At 51.3% G+C, this 23,827-nt stretch overlaps 1 protein-coding gene across 1 annotated transcript; it reads right to left on the reverse strand.

Moving 5' to 3' along the window:
- Positions 1–1,839: 1,839 nt before the first annotated feature.
- Positions 1,840–22,986, reverse strand: LOC128762888 (protein crumbs homolog 1-like). The gene is made up of 13 exons (XM_053871448.1): positions 22,634–22,986; positions 17,986–18,681; positions 16,572–16,767; positions 14,898–15,037; positions 14,648–14,833; positions 14,471–14,584; positions 10,836–11,777; positions 9,108–9,649; positions 8,125–8,290; positions 5,773–6,628; positions 4,845–4,949; positions 4,649–4,775; positions 1,840–4,580 (listed from the first exon to the last, which is right to left on the reverse strand). The coding sequence occupies exons 1-13, from the start codon at positions 22,701–22,703 to the stop codon at positions 4,359–4,361; spliced, it is 4,362 nt and encodes a 1,453-aa protein (XP_053727423.1). The 5' UTR covers positions 22,704–22,986; the 3' UTR covers positions 1,840–4,358.
- Between the last annotated feature and the right edge of the window lie 841 nt (positions 22,987–23,827).

The raw sequence follows: 23,827 nt of genomic DNA on the forward strand, positions 1-23,827 counted from the left end.
TTTTAACTCACGTGCGTGTTGTGAATTCCTGATACACCTGTATTTTACTGATAAGTTGTGGATGTTTATAATTGTGTTTATCTTTCATTTTGCTGTTGCTTTGGAGAGACTTGCTGAGATGGTCCGCCTCTTGCTGATGTTGTGATGACGTTGCTGAAACGCCGGGCACGAAGCATTTAGCATCTCAACATCCGAGACCTCGGTCAGTTGGGAGGTTTGGGGAAATTCAGGGAGATCCGTCTCTTTTTAGTCAAAACTAAGCAGTGTTAAGCATGAGAAGCCAATTCATTCAGTTATGAATAACCGCTGATTTGAAGGACATTCTAAATGATCCGTCCTGGAGAAATGTCTGTCTGCCAAACCAAATTCTAAGATGAGGGCAACTAATCGACCCTTTTTCTGGTAAATATCAACCGATCACGTGGGCTGCAAAAGGGAGCCCTCTAGTGGACAGTGCTGGAACAGCACGGCATTTGGCTGTAGATGGTCGATAGTTGTGAATAATGGTCGATTAATGATGACGTTTGCCTTGTGTTTAATTTCTTTTTTGGCGAAATCAGGATGCATTCTTAAATATATGTCCCTGGATTACGATGTACTGCTGATCACTGCCAAAACAATCAGGTTTATTTCATGTTGATGTTGCACGTGTGTCGACCATGAACACCTGCAGCCTCGGAATGTTTCGGCTCGTGTGTGCGCAGACATCTCGAGGCCAATAAAGGCAATGCAGTGGAATCAACTCAAAAAAAAAAAAAATACTCACAATAGTTTGTACGAGTGTGTTCTACTTTTGAGCCACAAGGTGGTGCCATAGTTCCACTTCCTGATCAAGCCAAGCTTCAACTGAATCCAAATAAAGGTCGCATAATTCTATGTAAAGAGAGTGAAACTAAATGTGTCGCGTGGCGTCAGTTGCACGACTCAAGTCTCAGGTTTTGGTGACTTTTCATGGGCCCGTGTGCCGAGCCACGGTGCCACAGTCTCCAGAGCTTCGAGGCGACCCGGCATTCTCCAGCGTGACCTCCGTGTCCACTGGAGAGACGAGATCCTCTCAGAGCTCCCGGGAAACATTCCGCAGGCCTGCACTCCCACACCAGCCTCTCTCCTGCGACGGGGAGGAGGAGGAGGAGGAGGAGGCCCGGAAAAATGCACGCGGTCAGCGGCAGGGGTATCAGTGGGAGGGCAGGTCACGTGACCTTCTTATTGTCTCCGCCCGGCAGCAGGGTGTGTGGCGCTGCACCTTCAAGCATCTCTGATGCCCAGTGAGCTGGATTTGGCTTCATTGGCGCCGGCGCTCTGGTGCAGCCACCGCACGCTGTCGCCCCAAACGTGACGCCTCCCACGCTCCCATGTTGCAGCGCAACAGTTCGCGCCTCGACAACGACTCTTTGGACCCAAACGGTTCAGATTTAAACAGAAGTGACGACTTGAAGTCTGTTTACAAAAATACTTGTTTATTGAACCCCCATTGTTTTCATCATTATTATCCAATCACAGCCCAAACATGCAAAACACACACACACACAGGTGTGTATGAAGTGCCTGGCCATCAGAGCCCACAGCTGAGCTTTCATCACGGAGAGCAGCAGAGAAGGGTGGATGAGGCTTCATGAAACAGCAGTGAAAGGTGGATGAGGCTTCATCAAACAGTAGTGAAGAGTGGATGAGGCTTCATGGAATAGTGAAGAGTGGATGAGGCTTCATCAAACAGTAGTGAAGAGTGGATGAGGCTTCATGAAATAGTGAAGAGTGGATGAGGCTTCATCAAATAGTAGTGAAGAGTGGATGAGGCTTCATGAAATAGTGAAGAGTGGATGAGGCTTCATGAAATAGTGAAGAGTGGATGAGGCTTCATCAAATAGTAGTGAAGAGTGGATGAGGCTTCATCAAATAGTAGTGAAGAGTGGATGAGGTTTCATGAAACAGTAGTGAAGGGTGGACGAGGCTTCATCAAACAGTAGTGAAGAGTGGATGAGGCTTCATGAAACAGTAGTGAAGGCTGGACGAAGCTTCATCAAACAGCAGTGAAGAGTGGATGAGGCTTCATGAAATAGTAGTGTAGGGTGGACGAGGTTTCGTGAAACAGCGTGCTGATTTTCAGAGGCCACCAGAGGTTTGGACCTGATTCAATGAAACTTCACATAATCTCTAAAACAAGAGCACCATCTAGAGGCCTCTGAAAATGAGGACAATGTTTCATCACTGTTTCATCACTGTTTCACGATGCGTCACCTACCCATCACTAGTGATCAGCATATAGATCACATCTTTGTGACTCAACCTTTTGGCTCCAAAGCTTTTCTGATGCTGACGTCTTTCTTTTCCCTCCCATTCACTTGACCTAATGATGAAGTTCCCTCGGCACTGTGAACGTTGTAATGAGGACCAAGTCCAGAGTGAAGCAACACTGAACTGAAACATCGGTCCACGTCAGGGGCCTCAGGATACAGTTTCATGCCCAGCACCGGGTGCCTGAATGCAGCCTGGGAGTGGCCCCCGCAGGCCCCCTGCTGGTCTGAAGTGAGGTGGTAGAAAACACTGCATGAGTGGATTGGATGGCAGTGAGGCTTTAACTTGGAAGCACCGAATGACTCGAAGGCTACTGGTGTCATCAAAACGCTGCCATTATTACCACGATACGACCAGGCGACATCTGATACTGGTGAAAACAACAGTAGGTTGGTGAGAGGTTTGAGGCCTGCAGTGCGTGATGGGACGCCTCAAGACCACGCCGGACGTTTGTGGGGCGACTTGTGCCCGGTTTTTAGGGCATAGATCTTCCAGAGGCTCACATTGGCACAAAGAATCTTTCAATGCACATGAATACCAGATATCAGACGAAGCAAACCCTCAAGAAGCCTTCGGCCCAGCCTCACAGAGACTCTGGCACACACCCATGGTCTACATGGAGGGGGCAGCAGGTGGCGCTCTTCACGGTTTGGACCCAATAAAAGTGAGTACCAAAGTAGCAAATGTGTGAGAGGCCCTGCCAATGACAAGCCGGCCATCTTGGACCTCAGTAAACACTCAACAATATGGGCAAACACTCCTCAGCAACAACACCCGTCGTCAGTCAGATCCAGCGTGTGGCCTTCAGCTGCGGCCGAGGCTCCAGGGTAAGTTCAGCATCACAGCGCGGTCAGGAGGCTTCCATTCAGACGCGGCAGCAACACGGACCATCTTCTTCATCAGATCTACTATTGACTCGTCTCTCTCATCTTAACGCTCATGCACAGCACACGGACCTATCATCCCTCTGCTGCGGGACCTTCAAACAGACAACAGTAAAAAAACAGTTTTTCTAAAACAAAAGTGGGAAATCAAGACAACAACAATAAGCTACGTGGTCTACTCTGTAAATCCCAAAGTGTCTGATCCCAGCTGGTGAGGCTGTCCACAGATGGAAGCCTCCTGAGTCTTTCACATTGGTTCACCAGGTCCTCCTGGCCCGACCACAGTGGAGCTCTCCAGGTGGCTGTGCGCCAGCTCCAGCCAGGTCCCTCCTGATGCTCTCCATGGAAGAGACCTGGGGCCAGGACCTACAGGTACTGTACCTGTAGGTCAACAGGGAGCGAGGATGCTGGCTCCCAGGGAACATGGGCCACATGTCATGAGTCAAAGCAAGGGAGAAAATTTACACTGCAGTTGGCGCCCTTTTCCCCGGTAGCCATTCTAAGTTGCATCTGGGGGCGTCGTGCCAAGCACGGTGCTACTGCTCCTGCCTGGTTCCCCCTCTGCCTGGTTCCCCCTCTGGGGCACCGCTGGCACCTGGCTGGCCATTGGAGCCATTGGTGACTGGTCACTGCTCATTGGTGCTTAGGACGAGTGACTTCTGGGCGCTGCAGGTTCGACCACATGAAAAACAACCGAGAGCAGCGTGGCCCTGTGGTGATGGGGCCTCCAGCTCGGCCTTCCTTCACCGTCATGGAGGCTACAGTGTTTAAAGACCTCAGCAGAAATATGTGCCACAACATAAAAAAATACATCCACAATGTTCTGCAGTGCAAGATGTCCACACAAGTACAATAGTGACAAAAGCAAGTCCTCAGACGCCGGTGCCTTTTGGTTCAGCTCAGTTTCTACGTCCCATGAATGAGAGAGTTGAACACACTGGTGGTGCAGAGCCCAGTTGCCAGGCGAGAGGAGACCATCCTTGACTGTGTCCAGCACCTTAAGAATCGTCCACCAGGGGAGGTTCCACCTCTCCCTCACACTGACTTGAACGTTTCTTCACGCCTCTCCTTCCAACAAATAAATAGTGATGCAGCAACTGGGCAGGAACCAGATGTGCTTCTGACCGGCTCCAGGGTCGGGCAGGTCGGACCCCCGGGAGCAGCTGGAGGTGTGGGTCAGGCTCAGATCAGCCTCTCCTCCGGGGGCACCTTGAGGACGCTGCCCATCTCCAGCCGGGCCCCTGCCACCTCTTGGGAACTGGGACTGTATGTTCCCTCGGACTGGCGCTTCTTCCGCGCCGTCATGACCAGGAAAAACACCACCAAGATGGCGAGCAGCACACACAGGGTGGTCAGGGGGATGGTGACCACCAGCCACGGGACCCGCTCCTTCAGCTGGTCTTTCTGGACGAAGAGACCTCAGGTCAGCACAGGCGTCAGAGGGAGGCGGACTCACCGGGAGCGTCACTTACGTTGCTGTCGCACAGCGTGCCTCGGAAGCCTGGCACGCACACACACTGGAAGTGGTTGAGTCGGTCCAGACAGGTGGCGCCGTTGAGACAAGGCGAGGACTCGCACTCGTCTACGTCTATCTCGCACCTGGAAGAGGTGAGCGGGGATGTGAGACAGCTGTGTTCTGGTTCTGATCTCCTGGCAGAGGAACCTCACCTGGCTCCCACGAAGCCTGGCTTGCACGTGCAGTTGCCGCCGATGCAAACGCCTCCGTTGAAGCACTCAGCGTTGGTGTCACAAGTGACTGGGGGGAACCGCCACCTTGGACACAGGTCAACATCGTAAACAAGTTGGCAGCTCCAACACGCAACACAATTTGTTGTGTTATATTTGTGTGAAAAAACTGAGTGCGTGGTTTGAGATCTGGAGCACGTGTGAAGACGTTTTGCGCACAGACGTAAGTGGGAGTGTGAACATAACCTTTCCACCAGCAAGCAGGAACCTCCCTCTCTGGTGCCCAATAAACGTTACCTTTTGGGCGCTTGAACAATGATCGGCAAGCGCACAACCTCAACTATGTGTGCGCGCTCAGGTTTTCTGTTTACCCTCGCTCACATTACACATTACTTTTGTGGCAAAAAGGCAACGAATCACAGCGCTCTGCGGAAGCGTCTTTTTGATTGGCTGTTTGGTCTCTGTGACGTAACCAGCTGGGAAAACTGTTACATTCAAGCGCAGCAAAACATTGAACAACAAGCAGCAGCCGAACGTCCCAGAGCCACACGGAAGCTGTTTCATGACTTTTAGTGTGTCGTGGAAAGACTTTATAGCTTGTCTGCCTAATGTCACAAGCGCTAATGTTAGCAACATACTTCTCAAGGCAGATGACACCATGATCCGCAGCGCCGACTGCAACAGAAGCCACTCACAGCCACTAGATGTCACTCACTTGTGACATTCCACTCAGAGATGGGGACACGAGCCTGGGACTTTGACTCGAGTCGCACGTCAGTCACACCTATTAGTGACTTGAGGACAAAAGATTGGAGACTGGACTCGGCCCCGTGGTCTGAGACTCCTGCATAATGTTTGGATCTGCAGCCCACGGAGCCAGTGAGGACCAGCTGCGACGGTCACTACTTACTGGCAGCGCTTGCCGACGTATCCCTGCAGACACGTGCAGGTCTGCGTCTCCTCCACGCAGCTCCCTCCGTTGACACAGCCAAACTGCAGGCAGTCGTCCACCTCCTCCTGACAGCTGCGCCCCGTGTACCCGGGTTCACAGTGGCAGCGGTAGTCAGCCAGCAGGTTCTCACAGGTGCCGTAGACACAGGGGTTTGAAGAGCATTCGTCGATGTCCCTCTGGCACAGCTCTCCTTCCCAGCCAGGAAGACAGCTGCAGTTAAACTCGTTGAAGTGGTCCTCACACACGCCCTGGTTCAGGCAGGGCTGCGAGTCGCACACCGGCTCACTGTGGCAGCCCAACAGTGGCTGCTCATGGTTGAGTCTGGAGAAGCGGCTCCACTGCGGAGCGTCGGGGACGTCGGCCAGCGGCAGGTAGACTCCACCCACCCGCACTTCTCCCAGACACCCAGAGAAGTTCCCAGCCAGCTGTATTTGAGTCTCGTTCATGAAGTTCAGGTTCCCTCCGTTGCCGTAGCTCCCGCCGACAGTCTGTCCGTCCACCACCAGGCGCCATCGGGACACGGGCAGCGTGGGGTCGGCCATGGTCAGCAGGATGTCGTGCCACGCCCCGTCGGCAATGAGCCTGTCGCTGGTGAAGGCCAGCAGCTCCGAGCTGACGCCGCTGTCCAGTTTGATCAGAAGGCTGGAGTTGAACACGGCCAGGCAGAAAAGCTCCTCCCTGCCCACGGCCTTCAGCAGAATCCCATCGTTGTCCCGGGTTCTGATGCTCATCGTGATGTTGGTCACGGGACTCTGCAGGGAGTTGTTGGCCGTGTAGTGGATCAGGTTGTCCTGGAACGTGGCATCAGTCAAGCCTGTGGGAGAGAGTGGAGTTAGGCTGTGTCCCACTCCTCCCCCTAACACCAGCACTTGGTTGTGAGCGCCCTCCACTATGAAGCGCCCTCCGACCACCAAGTGAAGTGACTGACACCCCTCAGAACTGATGACGTCACGTGTAACGCCGGCGTGTCATTGGCTGCCGTGCTGTGTTTTGTTTCCTGCATATCCAGTGTTGGAGACAACGTTTTGGAAATGGCAGCTCCAACGTTGTTGGAGTGTGACACCAGAGAAAGCCAACCAAGGGAAGAGTGGTGCTGGCTACTAACATGTCCCTGTTGTCCTGTCCCACATTGTTTGGAAATCAAGTCCATTGGTCTCCTGGACATCTCTCCGCACTTCATCTTCCCACTTGGTTTCAAGTCAGCTCCGGAGCTCCCTGGGTTTGAAGGGATCATTTCAAGTGGTGACCGGCCAGTGAGGAGGAGTGGGACACACCACACTGAGCCCAGGGTCAGCGGGAGAGATGGGACACAGCCTTGGCCTTCATCTTAACCCTGGACACTGGGACACCCACCATGTAGAGGCGGAAATTGTGATCATTAAAATCTGCAGGGAACCATTTGGGACTGAGCCCTTTGAAGCCGCACGATCATCTGGTCACCTTTTTGTTGGCTATTTAAATAAATGTGAGGTTACATACGTAACATCAGCTTTCAGAATTTTTTCCTACTATTTTTTTTGACTGAATTAACTGATTGGAAACAGGAATTTCATTTTTCTGTTTTTTTCCTGAAACTTCTGACAATGCTAGTGTACGAAATGACAAGTCGAAAACGTCAACGTTGCGAAGCCTTGTGTCCGATCTTTTCATATACTCCTTCACACAGTTCCCAGCTTCATATCTGAGAGACTATTGGCACATTGATGCAATCTATCGGACGATTGACATGTCACTGCATTGTTGATGCACAAATACGTGCGACAAACTGTTGTGCTACCATATGGTCGCAAGGCATGTGACGCCTTTGGGGAGAGAAGGTTGCTGCGTCAGCATGTTTCAAGCAACTTTTTTCAGTCCAAATCTTTTTCTTCTTTTGCTTCTAGTACACTTGCACTCCTATATAAAAGGCTACAGTTCTGTCCACCAGGTTGACTTTCCTCCATCTTTATACCCTCCCTCTGCAGGTCACTGAACCTCTTAAGAGAGAGGCGCCAGGGAGCCTCCTTGCTCGTCAGTGGGACAGCTCTACCAGAGCACATCCCCTGTATAGACTGATTCACTTCATGAACTATTTACTTGAGGTGCAAACCTTTTTAAATCAGTTTAAAAATAACTTTCTAGACATTCTTCCAGCGGCTTGCTGGGTTTATCTCCTGCCATTTCCGACCCCCAGGCCAGTTTTTCTCAGACCTGTTGGCGTTCTGTAGGTCTCAAGTCTTCTCACCCTGGACAGACACACATCTTATTAAGAGCTAAAGAAGTGCAGCTAACCTGACGTGACTTCCTGTCCGAGCAGGGAGGATTACTCACACTCATAGCCGTCCTGCAGGTCCACACAGCGCACTCCTGCAGAGCAAGGCTGCTCCACGCACCACAGACGCCTCTGGCACACTGGCCCCGAGTAGTTGACGGGACAGTCACACTTGAAGTCATTCCAGGTGACCCGGCACTGGCCTCCATGGAAACACGGCTCGGTCTGTGCCAACACACACACACCCACAGGTGGCAGGATTAGACGATCACAGCGGGAAATTCTCGCCCGATGTGGCTGCCGGAGAGAGGATTGAGGGGTGACACGCAGATAAGACGATTCCCGACCTCATCACGCTTAATTCATGCTGAAGACCGAGCGCTTACGTGTCCAGTGGGAGGATTTATGGCTGCTTCCTCTACTGCCAGAGACAGGCCTTCTGATTCATCACTTAGAAAGTACATTGAAGAGTCGGCTCGATACATGAAGCCACCACCTGTCACCCTGAAGACGTCGAAGCCTTTGTCCAGACGTGGTCACAGGACGGGTCAGACTTCAACGCCAGCGGGACGCGGTGGACACCCGAGATGGTTGGCCAAGAACGGTGGCAGTGTTGACCAGTGATGATTCAGTGAAGCTTCATGAAGCGGCAGACTAATGTCAGAGCTCCGTTTCTCTCAGTGGTAATGTTTCGAAACAAAGAGCCCCATCTAGTGGGCAGGACATAAAGACGCCGCTTCACCAGCCCATTCAAACAAGGAGTGACTGAAGGATGAGTGGCGCCAGGTTTGGGGTGAAGCATTCAAATTTCACCGGTGGCTTTAGTATCATCTATCGTGATCCACAACATTTTTCCTGTTCGTCGGAGTTACTGTCCACCTGCCTTCAACCCTTACGTTCATCATTTCCTCAATAATTCTACAATAAATTCATGCATGTATGGAAGTGAATCATTGGTGAACACCGTGAAGACAGAGCGAGTCAGTTTTGCAATAACCCTACAGGTCGTACTGAGTACTGCAATGTAGCGCTGCTACTTCACCTTGCAGGTGTCGTCGCTGAGACAGCCCGGCATCACGTTCTCCTGGCTGCTGAAGCTGTAGCTGCCCTGCTCCGTCATGTGCTCCTGCATGGACAGCTGCTTGTTGTCCAGCCTCAGGTCCTGCAGGCAGCCCTTGAAGGTGCCCCCCCAGGCGCCGGTGCTCCTGCCCGCGGGCAGCCCTCCCACAAACACCACGTCCCCAGCCTCCACGCTCACGTTCCCTATGGCCCGATGGTTCCCTGCTCGGGGGAAGACCACGTGAGATTTGCTGATCTTCACACTGACGAAGTTGTAGTTGCCGTCGGAGACGGAGCGCGCCTCCGACAGCAGGGTGGTGTGCGGGCTGTAGACGGCCACGGCGGAGTCCTTCAGGTACATGGTGAGGTAGGACTTCCCGTCCCTGTGGAACTGCAGGAGCAGGCCGCTGGGCTTCAGGGAGCGCATGATGAAGGAGACGGCAAACTCATCCCCGTGCGTCTCCACAATGGTGAACGCTGCGTAGCTGTTGAGGTCCTCGTGGCTGAAGGTGGAGGCTGGATACTCTGAAGGAGGAAGCGGTGGATTAGTTCCTGAACCGTTCTCAAACACACAGCGCAGAGCAGACACTCTGTCCTTTGATCTTCACATGGGTTTACGTTAAGCCCCAAAATAAGTCAAATGTATGTTGGTCAACTTCAAGAATGATTTCAGACGGTTGCAAGAGACAAACCGTTGACTCCTCCACAAGAGCCAGTGTTGCTGTTGTTTTTGCACTGACCTCACCCAGTCTTGGATCCTCCTCTGACTCATCTGAGGCGTATTTGGACTGAGATTTACTGAGAGTGGCTGTGCTTCGGCAAATATCAAGGAAGGTGAGAAGCTGAGGATCGAAACTGTGTCTGTTTCTTCACTAGCTTTAATCCACACGATCTAAAGTCAACCTGACCCCCAACCTAAACCCCCCGGGATTTATTTACCGTAATCTCCGGACTATAGTGCGCACCGGAATATTAGCTGCACCCACTAAATTTAAGAAGGAAAATAGATGTTGTCCATACATGAGCCGCAGTGGAGCTGTCTGCGCTGTGGACAGGTCAGTGGTGCACCATCTCAAAAACGCGATCAAGTCCGCCGCCAAAACCCCACTCACTTGTGTTCATGTCAGACTTTTGAGCCGAACACACTATGTCTAGAGACAGCGTCTCACATCTTTTATTCACAGTAAAGCCCTCAAAATGTGCTGTTTTCACCCGACACCACAGCCGGTCTCAGCGGCTGCTTCTGGATTCCAGACCTCCAGGAGATCCACACAAACAAAGTAGCGGCTTATAGTCTGGAAATTACGGTATATATTTATATAAAATATAGTTTTTTACTCTTCTGTGCTCTAACAGTCTTTAATCTTGCATGAATTCTCTTCCTGGACAACAGATTAGCGAGGAGCTAACTCTGGTACGAGCTAACTGGTAGATCTGTGAGTTGTCCTTTGGACGTGCTGCGTAATTCAGCTGTCATTGAGAAGATCAGAGGGAAGTCACTGGATGAAAAGACGCCTGAGACCTACAACTTCCCGGAGACCACTGCTAATAAATAGCATTAGCATTTACAGCATTTAGCATGACATTTTAGGGCAAAGCCTTGCTTTGCTGCTGTGTTTGGTAACGCGTCAGCTGCTTTATAATCCACGTGCGTGAAAGCCCATGCTAAGGCAGGAGACAGACCCTCAGCCTCCACGGCCGCTGGACTCACCTTGCTCACAGACCTCTCCATGGTACGGCCTCTGACATTCACACCTGGCTCGCACCCACATGTCCACGCAGCTCCCGTGCTGCCCGCAGGGGTCGACCTGACACCAGTCCTTTTTCACGCAGCCCAGCTCCAGACCGCGGTTCTCCTCTCGGACCAGATCCTGTGGCAGCAGCAGCTTCCGGTTCACCGTCAGGTCCTCCATGCACCCGATGAATCCCGCCCCGCTGCTGGTGTGGACCAAGTATTCGGCGGGAGCCCCGCCCACGTACAGCTGCCGGAACTCACTTGGGCTGAACACGATCAGATGGTTCTGACCTTCGTTCTTGACCTTGCAGCCTCTCTCACAGCCGGGCCCTTCCACGTGCAGAACCAGGCTGTCGTCCACCGACACCGTCGCCTGCCACCACTCCCCGTCGTTGACCGCCCGCGGGTAAGTCACCTCCAGAAGCTTGCCGCTCCTTAGCTTGGCCTTCAGGGATCCTTTGATCATCTCCAGGAGAAGATAGCTCTCCGCGTGGCCCCGGAAGTACAGCACCATGTCCGGCAGGGTGCTCTTGAACCTGAGCTGCACCTGCAGGCCGTCCGCCTCGCGCCGGCTCCTGTTCTGGGGCAGCGGGAGTTGGATGTGCACGTATCCGTCCGAGTTGAAGGAGAAGGTGGTGGAGGTGTTGCAGAGTTCCCCCGCCCAGCCCGCCGGGCAGGAACACGTGTAGCTGTGCTCGCCACCAGAGGTCAGCAGAGGGAGGCAGCCTCCGCCGTGCTGACAGCGGTGCTGCTTACAGCCCAGGAGCACCACATCACAGTTGGGACCTCCCCAGGGGTCCAGGCCAGCGTCCGGCTCGGGACAGTGGCATCGGTAAGAGTTGTCCGCGTCCTCACAGGTGGCGCCATTTTGGCAGGGATTGCTCTGGCACTCGTCGATGTCTTCTTCACAGAGGACGCCTGCGGCAGAAGAGACCGTGTTTCACTGGCTATCTAACCCACAACCTCCTCAGAACTGCTGTAGACAGAGAGGAAGAGTCACATTTTGATCGGAACAAAGCTCCATTCGGAACATGAGCCATTTGGCCCGCCCCCTTCTTCAGGCGGTTCACTCCCTGGAAATGATCTGTCAGCTTGACTTGAGCGACTTTGCTTTACGTTCCCTGTTTCTGCGTCCCAGAGCTCAGTTGTCTGGGATTCAAAAGTGCTTCTGCTGTGGGAGGATTTGTCATCGTTGACTTCTTATTCAGTTTTCAAGGCTAAATTAAATTTCCCCTGTCATGTGACCTGGAGGTCCTGTTTCCAGTCTCCATCCTTCAGAGGAGCTCCAACATAAGAGGCAGTGAGGGGAAGTGGAGGGTGAAGGAAATGACTTGTGGAAATGATGATGGGGAATTAGATCTAACTGGATGAAAACAGAACATGGACCTCAGGCGGCTGACGTCAGTCACAGCGCTCGTCCTTCTGCCATAAGCTGTGACACCTCAACCTAACACCCGCGCCAGGACTAGAGGCTAAAGCCCCGAAGTGTGACGGCGAACTGTACCTGCAGGCTCCAGGAAGCCACCACAGCAGCAGCAGAGCAGCAGCAACAGCAGCAGCAGCCCACCTCCACCCATGACCCCTGCAGTCCTCTGTCTTTCTCCTCCTCTCACTGACTGTGTCCCTGTCGTCTGTACCAGGCAGGAGTGAGTGTGAAGGCAGCAGCTCCTCCTCACCTTCCTGCCCCACCTCCCCGCCTGTCTGCAGCCCAGCCCCGGCAGAGCTCTAAGTCTCCAGCTGGCTCCTGTCAGAGCCTGGCAAGGAGAGCGCTGCCTCGCTCAGTGATCCTGCTGGCTGCAGTGCAGCGACACTGTCAGCAGAGGGGGTCATGGATCACCGCAACACAACGTTTCAGGGGATCCTCAGCAATGGCAGTTCAACCAGAACTACAGTTAAATCAAAGTTAAACACATGACGATTTGGCCAAAATCAAGCATTACAATTAAACAGGACCAATTTTTGTTTTTGTTTTTAGGAGACCAAGTCAGAGAGGCTGGATGGAGATGGTTTGGACATGTACAGAGGAGAGAGAGAGAGCCAGCACATTGGTAGATGAAGATGTTGAGATGTTGGAACAGCCAGTCAGAAGGTGGAGAGGAAGGCCACAGAGGAGATGGATGGAGGTGGTGAAGGAGGACATGAGGTTTGAGAGAAGAGGAAGCAGAGGACAGGGTGAGATGGAGGAGGATGATCCACTGTGGCCACCTCTGAAGGGAGAAGCCCACAGAGGAAGAAGAGGAAGAAGAAGAAGAATATGAAGAAAAAGAAGAAGGAGAAGAATAAAAAGAAGACGAAGAAAGAGAAGAGGAAGAAGTAGAAGAGGAAGAAGTAGAAGAGGAAGAAGTAGAAGAATGTTGGAACTGGCAGAAGGTCGAGAGGAAGGCCAAAGAGGAGATGGATGGAGGTGGTGAAGGAGGACATGAGGTCTGTAGGTTTGAGAGGAGAGGAAGCAGAGGACAGGGGGAGATGGAGGAGGATGATCCGCTGTGGCCACCACTGAAGGGAGAAGCCCACAGAGGAAGAAGAGGAAGAAGAAGAAGAGGAAGAAAAAGAAGAGGAAGAAAAAGAAGAGGTAGAAGAAGAAGAAGGTTGGAACTGGCAGAAGGTGGAGAGGAAGGCCACAGAGGAGATGGATGGAGGTGGTGAAGGAGGACATGAGGTTTGGAGGTTTGAGAGGAGAGGAAGCAGAGGACAGGGGGAGATGGAGGAAGGTGATCCGCTGTGGCCACCTCTGAAGGGAGAAGCCCAAAGAGACAGAAGAAGAAGTTTTCGGTTCTTGTACCCAGAGAACACAGGCCTGAAGGAGCAACTGTGAGTCTCAGACTGATGCAAACCTCCTCAACCCTTCCATACTGTGCCATGAAACCTCAGCTGTCTGTCACGGAGACGTACCAGAAAACATGCCATTTTTTTTGTCTTGACTTTGGGTTCTGAACTCAGCGGTTCTCAGGCGCCACCTTCTCTGTGAACACGTTTCTGAAGGCTACAATCTTGGTACGAGTCGCGCCCCCTCAGCAGGGATCAGACCCCCCTCCCTCCTCCCCCGCCCACATGTTGTTTCCTCGGCACCAGACTTGATGTTTTTTCTGCTATTGTCTTCCATTTGATTGTAATTAGGCTTGTAATCAGCTTTGCCATAATCCCCCCCCCACCCCCGAATTTCGCAGACCTCCTCATTAACCGTGTGGCGGTCGCTGACATATGGCACCTTTTATTGGCTTTGTTCTGCGTCCGGCCCCATATGTCATGGCAGCTCATCCTCACCGCACTAGTTGTTGTTGAAGCTTCAGACGTGAGAGACTTCGCTAACAGAGGTGGAAACGTAACGGTGGCATCCTCGTGCTAATGGCCAAACTCAGTCACGATTTACAGGGCTCTATCAACCCCTGTGACTTTTTGGGCTGTGGGAGGAAGCCAGAGTGCAAATGTTGGAAGGTGCCTGAGTAGAGAGGCTTTTAAACGTCATATTTCAGATGCGGTTTTAAATGTAACTGTTTGAAGAAGGGAGACTGCACGCAGTGGCCGGTGAGGCTTCATGAAACGCTCCCCTCCACCAGATGGCGCTGTGCTCTGGACTACTGGGATGTGAGGAGCCATCGGGACGTACGCACCCCTGAAGCCGTCCCGACAGGAGCACTGGAAGGAGTTGACCAGGTCGCGGCAGCTCCCTCCGTGCTGACACGGCGCAGACTCGCACTCGTCCACGTCGATGGAACAGTTGGCTCCTGCGGGTGGGGAGTGTGTGTCAGCTTCAGTCGACGGTGGCCGGCAGGTGTCGCTGCACTCACCGGTAAATCCAGGCAGGCAGCGGCAGAGGAAGCCTGACGCCGCCTCGTAGCTGAACTCCGCGGCGCTGAGCTCGGGCAGGACGCCGTAGTTCCGGCGCTCCGAGCGCTGGAAACACTCGCCGCCGTTCTCACAGGGCTGCAGCTCGCACTCGTCCACATCCTCCTGGCAGTTGACCCCCTGGAAGCCTGCAGGCAGAGAGCGGCGCATCACCCCGAGGCTCAACACAAGGCCCGTTCAAGGTCGGCTCACCTGGCCAGCACAGGCAGGCGTACTGGTTGATCATGTCCTCACAGGAGCCTCCGTTCAGGCAGGGGCTGGACGCACACTCCAGGATCTCCTCCTCACAGCGGACACCCACAAACCCAGTCCCTTCACAGTCGCAGCGGAAGCTTCACGGGACACAAACACACCTTTAACAAGCCCAATAGTCCCGGCCCGAATCTCAACATAGCACCGATCTCAGTCAGAACCAGGAGGCAGTCAGCAAGATCTTGTCTGCTCTGGACGTTTGAGTCAAAAGAAAGAACTATTCAACACACTGTGCATTAGTGCTGTGGTACTACAGGTCGGTCTCCAGAGCACCTTTTCAGGGTCTCAGTCTCAAATGCTTTTTATCTGTCAGGGGTCTCCTGATCCACCGGAGGGCCACAGTGGGGGCAGGGTTTTGTTCCTCACTTAACAGGAGGAGAACACCAAACCTCAGTCTGGAGACTGAGGACTGGTGCTGCTTGTTTCACCCGACACCTGATTGGTTGTTTAGTTGCAACAGAAACCTGCTCCCACTGCGGCTCATTGGTGGACCGCTTCCCTCATAAACGGGCCTGGTCTCGGTCGGTGTGGCCTCGGCCTCAGCACTGCTGCACACATGATACAGTCTCCAGTTTCTGGACATTTTCAGGCATCAAAATTTGCCACATTCACATGAGTCGCAGCAGAACACTGATCATCATCGGAATGAGGAAGTGAGAACAGCTTTTGTTTTGTGAGAGTGTTTGTTTGGTAGTCTGTTTTTCCTCCTCTCTTGACAAACGCCACATTTTACTATTACACGTCTGATCTTATGCTAAATAGAACAGAGAAATTAAAATTATTATGAAGTGTATCAAGTGGTTGACAAACAAAATCCATGTAAAAGTACATTATGTTAAAATAATGCAGGTTTCTTTCAGAAGAAAACGTCGAAAACTCTTCTCCGTCCTGCATGACATCTTGCTGGCAGAGGACTGATACCTCCACAACATGGATGGATTTGAAACTTCAGACTGACCCAGCTGCCCGCTGGTCCTGGTCACTGGCTTCTGCTGAGCTCAGCAGGTCTTAAGGAGCTCCAGAGCTGAGTGAATCATCCCACTGACTGACAGTGAACTCTTTTGTCCCTGATCTGAGAGCAGCACTTGCGACTGGCTCCTGGACATCTGATGGTTCACTGCCATCTCAGGGCGACAGACGCTTTAGGAACAGAGAGTTTTGGGATCTATTTAGGCTTGTGTTGAGGGCTTGGCGTGAAGAACGTGACGTGTGTGTGCACATGTTGTCTGTTTGTTTTTGTGAATGAACTACGCATCAGTGCTGTGAATTTGTGAAAAAATCTTAAATAGAATGATAAATAAGGTGATGCTCGAAATGGAAATTTGTACATTTACATAACCAACTTATATTTCTGTTCTTTTGCATATTTATTCCAGAAAAGAATATTTTGGGAAACTGAAAAATAAAAAGCAATGTTCCTTATAAATGTATTCTGCTCCCGCTGACATCCCATACAGCTTTGCTATTTTAAGAGAAACTTTTTTTAAGCCGTTGATCTGTTTATTTTCCTTTTGAATCAGTCTGTCCTTGAAAAACAAGAGAAGACAGATTCAGCTTTCCTCACTGCTGCTCCAGGAGGAGTCTCTGCCCCCAGGTCTCCGCGTGTCCTCTCACCTGTTGACCTGGTCGATGCAGCGCCCCTGGTTCAGGCACGGTGAGCTGGCACACTCGTCGATGTTGACCTCACAGTCGTGGCCCTGGAACCCGGCCACACACTCACACCGGTACATGGCGATGTGGTCCTGGCAGGTGGCGCCGTTCAGGCAGGGATGAGACTCGCACTCGTCAATCTCAGTCTCGCAGTTCATCCCTGCGGAGAGCAGAGCAGGACTGGCAACATGCTCCCAGAACACCCTCACAGCTGCGTGGACCAGAATATTCACCGCTTACACGCTCAGCTGAGATGTTCTGAAGTAAAACTGTGATCATAAATAAAGGCTGGAATTGATTTGTGCAGTGATATAGTTCACGTAACTTTGTTTTTAAGAGCATATTTGTGTAGGTTTTTCATCACAAAGACCAGAGGTTCACTGGTGGATGTGGGGACCCATCGCCACCTCCAAACCACTCGCTCCGTCACAGACATGGACTGACCAAATGTTAGAGGAAAAACCTGTTAAAAATCAAAGTATTTATCACTAAATAATATTAACAAACTCATATTTCGTTCACTCCTGTTGTCAGAGCTGCAGAGGAAATTTTTTTTTTAATCCAAGCACATTTTGGGGGACAGAGAGTTTTTTTTATTCTTAAATGAATGAAAAAGTAAATGGTACACAGGGCACGTCCCTGGTGCAAGAAGAGGGCAGGTGCTTGAGGGCCCCTCGGGGCCCATCTGTGCAGGAGCCTGCGAGTTCTGGCCTGTGGTTTATCATCTTCAGCCATAAATGCTGGTTTGCAAGAAGTTAATTCTCATCATCGATCACTGTGCCGGGGGCCTCCTCGGGCCCCCAGACGGTCCCTGCGTGGCCCTATTAAAGAAATCCGCAATAACAGAGAAGCATAAATTGACGTGTCTTTCGTCTCCTGATCCTCACGATGGAGCGTCTCTTCATCACTTGAGGTGAGGGACCACATCATCCCCTGGTCAACACATCACTTCTGTACCGTCTTCACCGTTTGTTGTTTCATATCCTCCAGCATCACAGTATAAACACAACCATGCGCCAAGATTCATCTTCATAAACTGTTTAGCTACTCTAACTACCTGACACTCTTTTCCATTCACCACATTTGAATTATGTACATGTTTTGGCATGTTACATTAGATCTTTGCATGCTCCTTTTTCACATCATTCATGTACATATTGCCTCACTAATATTTTATAAGTTCATAATGTCAATATCAATAGTGTTCACTTCTATTTCAGATGTCATGTTTCAATGTTAAAATAGCTTTTAATAACTTATGGTCTTCTTTCAAAATCATTTATTTCTGAGCTACTTTTTATCTATTTTATTTTTTGTGTGAGTGTTTGAGAGTAGACCAGTAAGAGTTGTAGGAATGAAGAATGAAGCGACGGCTCACCTCTGTAGCCGGGGGCGCAGTCACACCAGTAGTGGTCCACCTCGTCCTGGCAGGTGCCGTTGTTCTGACAGGGCCGCGACGCGCACTCGTTGATGTCCAGGTCACAGTGGGAGCCTTGGAAGCCCGGCACGCAGAAGCACTGGTAACCGTTGACCACGTCCCTGCAGATGGCGCCGTTCTGACAAGGCCCCGACAGGCACTCGTCCACGTCCTGCTCGCAGCGCGAGCCCTGGAAGCCGGGGAGGCAGTGACAGCGGGGCCCCAGGTCTGGCACGTCTGTGCACCGGCCTCCGTTCTCACAAGCGTCCTCCGAGCAAACGCTGACGTTCCTCTCGCAGGCGTCCCCTGCGGAGCCTGGCGGACAGTGGCAGGAATAGCCGTTGAGCCGGTTGACGCAGTGGGAGCGAGCCCCGCCGCAGGGGTTGCTCTCACACTCGTCCACCTCCTGGGTGCAGTTGGCGCCGGTGTAGCCGGCGGGACAGTGGCAGGTGAAGGTGCCGGTGCCGGCCTCGCTGGTGCAGTTCTCACAGGCGGCGTGGAGACACGCGTCGTACAGCTCGTCGCAGAACTTCCCGCCATACCACACCGGGCCTTTGGGACACAGGCACACCACGTCCCCCATGTGTTCCAAACAGGTGGCGCCATTGTTGCAAGGCGACGACAGGCACTTGTCCGACGCCGCGGTGCACAGGAAGCCTGGAAGATGGAGAAGCCTGGTCAGTCTAGAGTCAGGTGTGTCAGCGGCGCCCGGAGGCCCTGCTGCTCCGTGATGAACATGAGAGTCTGGGCCCAGCTTTTAAGAGTCTGACTGTGGCTCAACGTGTGGCCGGTGCCGATCCAAGTCACTTCCTCGAGCACGTCGGCGTCTGGGCCTCCACATGGATGTAGCTCAGGCATCAATTCTTTGCTTTTTCAATGGAGTTTTTACTTTTCAATTCATTACATTATTGTCACCTTTTTCTCTTTATTTGCTTTTGTAATTTACTGGCATTTTTATTTGAATTTTTTATTTCATGAACTAAGAACAGCCTTTACTTTACAACTTTATTGACAATGGCGCGGACAGGAACGAACTTTGGGGCTTCTGGAGAAGAGGAGTTTTGCCTTCAGCTTCAGTCAACACAGCGATTATTATATGTTAATAATAACAACAACAGTAATAATAACAACCACAACAATAATAATAATAACAACAACAATAATGATAATAATAGCTGCTATATTACTATTAATGACAATATTTTTTGTGTCATCCCAAGCTGGTTTTACAAATCCTCTGACTTTCATTTCCAACATTTACATAACGAAACTTAAATAATTTCATGAAAACACGGCCCTCGTCTATAAACCGGCTGCAGGTCGATTGTTCTGCAGAACTTTCCGACACTCAACACTCTTCTCAGTCGGCCTGAGCTGCTTTGCCGCGCGGCTTACACAACAAGACGCTGAGACACCAGTCGGGTGATGAAGAGTAAGAGCCCATCTTTTCTCTGGGCCTCAGGTCACGGCAGATGGTGTCACCATATTACATGTGCGACGTGGCAGCTGTCAGTGCTGTGAAGTGGACCTGATCTCCTCGAGCTGCCATTCCCACTGACGTCCTGTTCCTCGGCGCCTCACCGAGTGTTGCCTGAGCGGACAGCAGGAGTCCATTTGGGGCATTTTTCATTCAACGTTTTGTTTCAGTCATCTTCATTGTTCTGCCTCCCCTCGTGCTGCTGCGGACCAATACAGTTCACATGAGGATTCCATGTTAAAGTGGGCCTTTTTATCGTCTGGTTTGCGCTTACATTCCTCCCGCTGCCCTTACATCCTCTTTATCAGGTCCCGCCCCTCCTCCCTTCAGATATCAGGCTCGCTGACTCGCAGCCCATCACCTCTGAAGCTCACCACCGTCTTGTGTTGCTCAGCTGCAGGACTGGATTGTCCCGCACTGACCACAGGGAACAGGATCAGTGGGGGTGCCAGGGACCTTCAGCTTGAGTCTGTGATGACTCGCTGGAGACACCTCGACGGAAGTAACTGCCCCACATCAATCTCCTCTTCTGTGAGAAAATCAACCCAAGGTGGTGCCCAGGCCAGGCAGATCATTCCACCAAAGACTGAAAAGGTGTCAGGGATGAGACGTGCAGAAATACAGAGGAAATGAAGGCAGAGCACGGACAGAAGGATCCGGATCTGTACATAACGTGGACCATAACTGGGCCTAGAGAGGTATTTGTGTCCTGGGTCTGCCCCGGGGCCTCCACCTGGGACGTATTCCCTCCCCACGTCTCACCTTCAAGGCTTCCAAAGTCCATCCCAAACACTTGCCCGAGCCTCATAAAAACGGAGGAGCAGCAGTTCTGCCGTCCAAAATCCAAGGCTCCCATGTGAGAAAACAGTACTGAGCTGAACAAAGCTCCAAGTTTTTACATCACTTTTCCATCTGAAACTTTGTTGGATTCTATTTTTCCTTTGGACCTAGATGATAGCCATGATCATTTGGCTGGTTTGAGTCATGTGCTGCTCCTTATCGCTCTGTGTTTCTGGCCACTGTGAACAGCCCAAACAGAAAGCAAAACACGAGCATTTAGAGTCCTGACTCCTCTAGACAGAGAGGGGGATCACACCTTCGTCATCTGCCGCCAAGCCCTGACACATTCCAGGCAGTTGATAGCAGTAACTCCCACACAAGCCCCCCCACCCCACCTCAGCCCCAGCCCAGCACTCCATAGATCACGGTGACGGCTGGGTCGGCCCCCCGGCACTGACTGGTACAAGTGTCTCCTCCGAGTGATAACATGGAGCAGGTAGACTCGGGTCACCCCAGCTCTGACGAGAAGCAGAGGCGCCATGATGTCATCAGGAAGACGCCGAAACGGAACCTTGGAGACATTTGAGATGTGTCGCGGGGAAGCAGTGGGACGCTGCAACTCGCTGAGCTACTCTATCACTCGGTATATCTGCACTTCACTGAGCATGTGTCATGGGTGAAGCCGTGACACAGCCAGCCAGGAGGGTTCCACAGGACAGTTCCTGCTGAAGTGGCAGCGACTGTTGCTGGTGAAGATGTGCTAGGACAGAGATGAGATATGCAGCTCAGGAGAAGCTTTGACCTTTGATACTATCAGCAAGTTGGAAGCAAATAGTTTGTACTGTCCCTATATCTCCAGGGTCACAGTACAGCCTCATGATGTACTAGTGTTACTACTGTGTGGCGGACGGAAGTTAAGCACTACGGATGCTAAGCTACTCATAAGTGTATAAAGTATGACATATCAGAAGAGCACTTCACTCACTGTTAGTATTACAAAACAAAATCACTTGAGGTGTTTTACAGTGTAAACAGCTTTCTGCAAATTGAATTCCTTTAGGGGCCACATTCTCTCCTGTCTCCAGGCACACATATATATATATATATATATATATATATATATATATATATATATATATATATATATATATATATATATAATTCAGGTTAGCGCTAAAAGAATCCAATTCTGAGAGAAAGAAAGACGAATGGTGGCTATGATATGATGAGAATATGATCTGCATTTATTTGGCTTTGGCTGTGACCTGAGGATGGCCGCAGAGAGGAGTTATATTGTATGTCTTTTTTTCCCAGCAGTTTCTCCTCAGCAACCTCATCGTTTCTCAGCTGTTCTGCCTCTTTCTGTCCAGTCAGACTTAACTGTGTGGCTGTGATCTGATGTTTCTAACCACTCAGAGTGCAGATTCTTCTCCCAGGCTGGCTCACAGTGACGTCAGACTGGTGTAACATCCGAGTTGGATCGTTGATATAGAGGTGTAACAGACTGGGCGAGGACCATCTTCACAAGCTTATCACCTTCACAGCGACCACAGAGAAGAGACGTCGGCTTTGGCCGATGAGGAAGCTCGAGCTGTGCCACGTGTCGTGCCTCTGTAGGGCCTCGGAACAAGTGAGTTTTCTGTCTTCACCCACCTGCTCCCCTCCACCTGAGCTGATGCCCCTCGGAGGAAATGACCAGAATCTCATCTCCGACCAAATGAAAGCTGCCGGTTTGGAGGAGCAGCCGAGGAATGTGAGCGAGCGCTGACAGAGCGGCGGCTCCTCCTGGGCTTTGTGCTGCCCGAGGCCCCTCAGCAGGTGGTTGCTGTGCTCTAGTGAAAAATGCACAGATCCCCCGTGAGCGGGCTCTGAGACGAGCCTGGCAGCCAACTTCCCTTCTCCTGAAGTGAGTCACAGTTTCCCAGTGAAAGCTTGAAGAGCCCTGCGTGTCATCTGGAGATGGCAGCCAAGAGGGGAGCCGCTCTCCTCCTCCATCACAAGCACATGCCCCCCTCCTGCCCAACTCCTGAGAGCCGGATTTGGTTCTCCTGCCTCGCTTCCCTTGAGCATGCTTTCTTGTCTCCTTTCTTAATAACCAACCCACCCCCATACCCCTACCCCACTTCAACCCCCCCTCCTCCCTATTTTAAGCTGGAACAAAAAAACTAGCTGTGGAGCAGCGGAGCTGGACGCTCAGCCCGTTTCCATGGCGATGCTCAACAATGCCACCCAGCCAGCCGGTGCCTGTCGGCGCTCCTTCACTATTCCAGCGTGTTTTCAGACACAAGCGGGACAAGTGGGTCAGCCTCAGACCTGGGGATCTGCCGGACGGCCGAGGAAGCGGCTGCTTACCTAACTTGAACATCATCATGGTGAGGAGCAGCGTGCGCTGGTATCTGGACCAAACTCTTCCCAACTCCATGCTGCTGAGCTCCAGGTCCAGCCTCAGTGCTCGGCGCTCACTCCATCCAGCGCCATCCAGGCTGAGCTCGGTGGGTCTGGGTGAAAGCCTCGCAGCCCGGGCCCCACCAGGGTGAGCGTCAGCAGGTCCTCGTGTGTGTGAGGGAGAAGGAGTCTCTGGGGGGACCAAGCTGGGTCAGAGTAAATCAGAGTAATCACCCCAGCAGACAGAGGAGGGGGGGAAAACACGAGACGGAGCGGAGTGAACTCAATCTCTCTCTCTCTCTCTGGCTCAACGGGAGGAAGAAGAACTCCACTTCTCTTCTGCTTCGTTTTCTGAAATCCAACCCTTTATTCGCCAGTGTGAAGACGATACATGCTAGCATGCTAACACTTTAGCCACCTGATATTTTATCACACGGAAGGCACGGAATTCTATCTTCTTTTTTTTTGCATATATCTTTAACCAATACTCTAATCAAAAATATTAATTATTATTAATAATAATAATTAATCAGCAATAATAATGTTAATATAATATAATTAATGTTATTGATCTCTTTTTTAAGGTTTCTTTATTTCTCATATATTAATGTGAAATATTTGAGTCTTGACTGGTTCACTGGTCAGCAACAAGGCTTTTTGACTTTTGGGGATTTACATTCTTTTTTCAATTGTGATTTAGATTTTTTTTTTTGTCCAAAATAGTTTTGTTTCTGAAAACTTGACATTGTTCTGCAAATGCTTATTTTAGACAGTTTTTTTTCAGGATGTCAGTAATTTTTGGAATTGGCTTTCCTGAAGAAAATAAAATAAATAAATAATAATCCCTTGTTTGGTGTCCAATTGAAAATGATTGTCTTGAAAAACAAAGCAGCACTGTTGATGTTCTACGGGCCAAAGGTGTCAAACATTTCAGACTTTAAAGGGAAATGTGTTTATAGGTGCGGGGAGCGGGGGGCTGTCAGGTGGTGGATTGTTTGTTTACACTGGGAAACACTTCCCTTGGTAAAGTGGAATCTAATGACTCACCCAAACCATTAGCCAGAGAATACACTGGTGAGTCACACGATAGACGAGCCACCGTGTTGAGAGCCACATGCAGCCCTCGGACTGTAGCTACTGCACGGGACCCTGAGGAGCTGC

Source organism: Synchiropus splendidus, chromosome 7 (assembly GCF_027744825.2).
Source record: "Synchiropus splendidus isolate RoL2022-P1 chromosome 7, RoL_Sspl_1.0, whole genome shotgun sequence".
NCBI lineage: Eukaryota > Metazoa > Chordata > Actinopteri > Syngnathiformes > Callionymidae > Synchiropus > Synchiropus splendidus.

Excerpts from the sequence above, each read along its gene's own strand:
- LOC128762888 (XM_053871448.1), bottom strand. The coding sequence starts at position 22,703 with ATGGAGTTGGGAAGAGTTTGGTCCAGATACCAGCGCACGCTGCTCCTC. Across the intron at positions 15,038-16,571 it reads TGCATCGACCAGGTCAACAG|CTTCCGCTGCGACTGTGAAG; the intron begins GTGAGAGGACAC and ends TGTCCCGTGAAG. Across the intron at positions 9,650-10,835 it reads TGGAGAGGTCTGTGAGCAAG|AGTATCCAGCCTCCACCTTC; the intron begins GTGAGTCCAGCG and ends TTCCTCCTTCAG.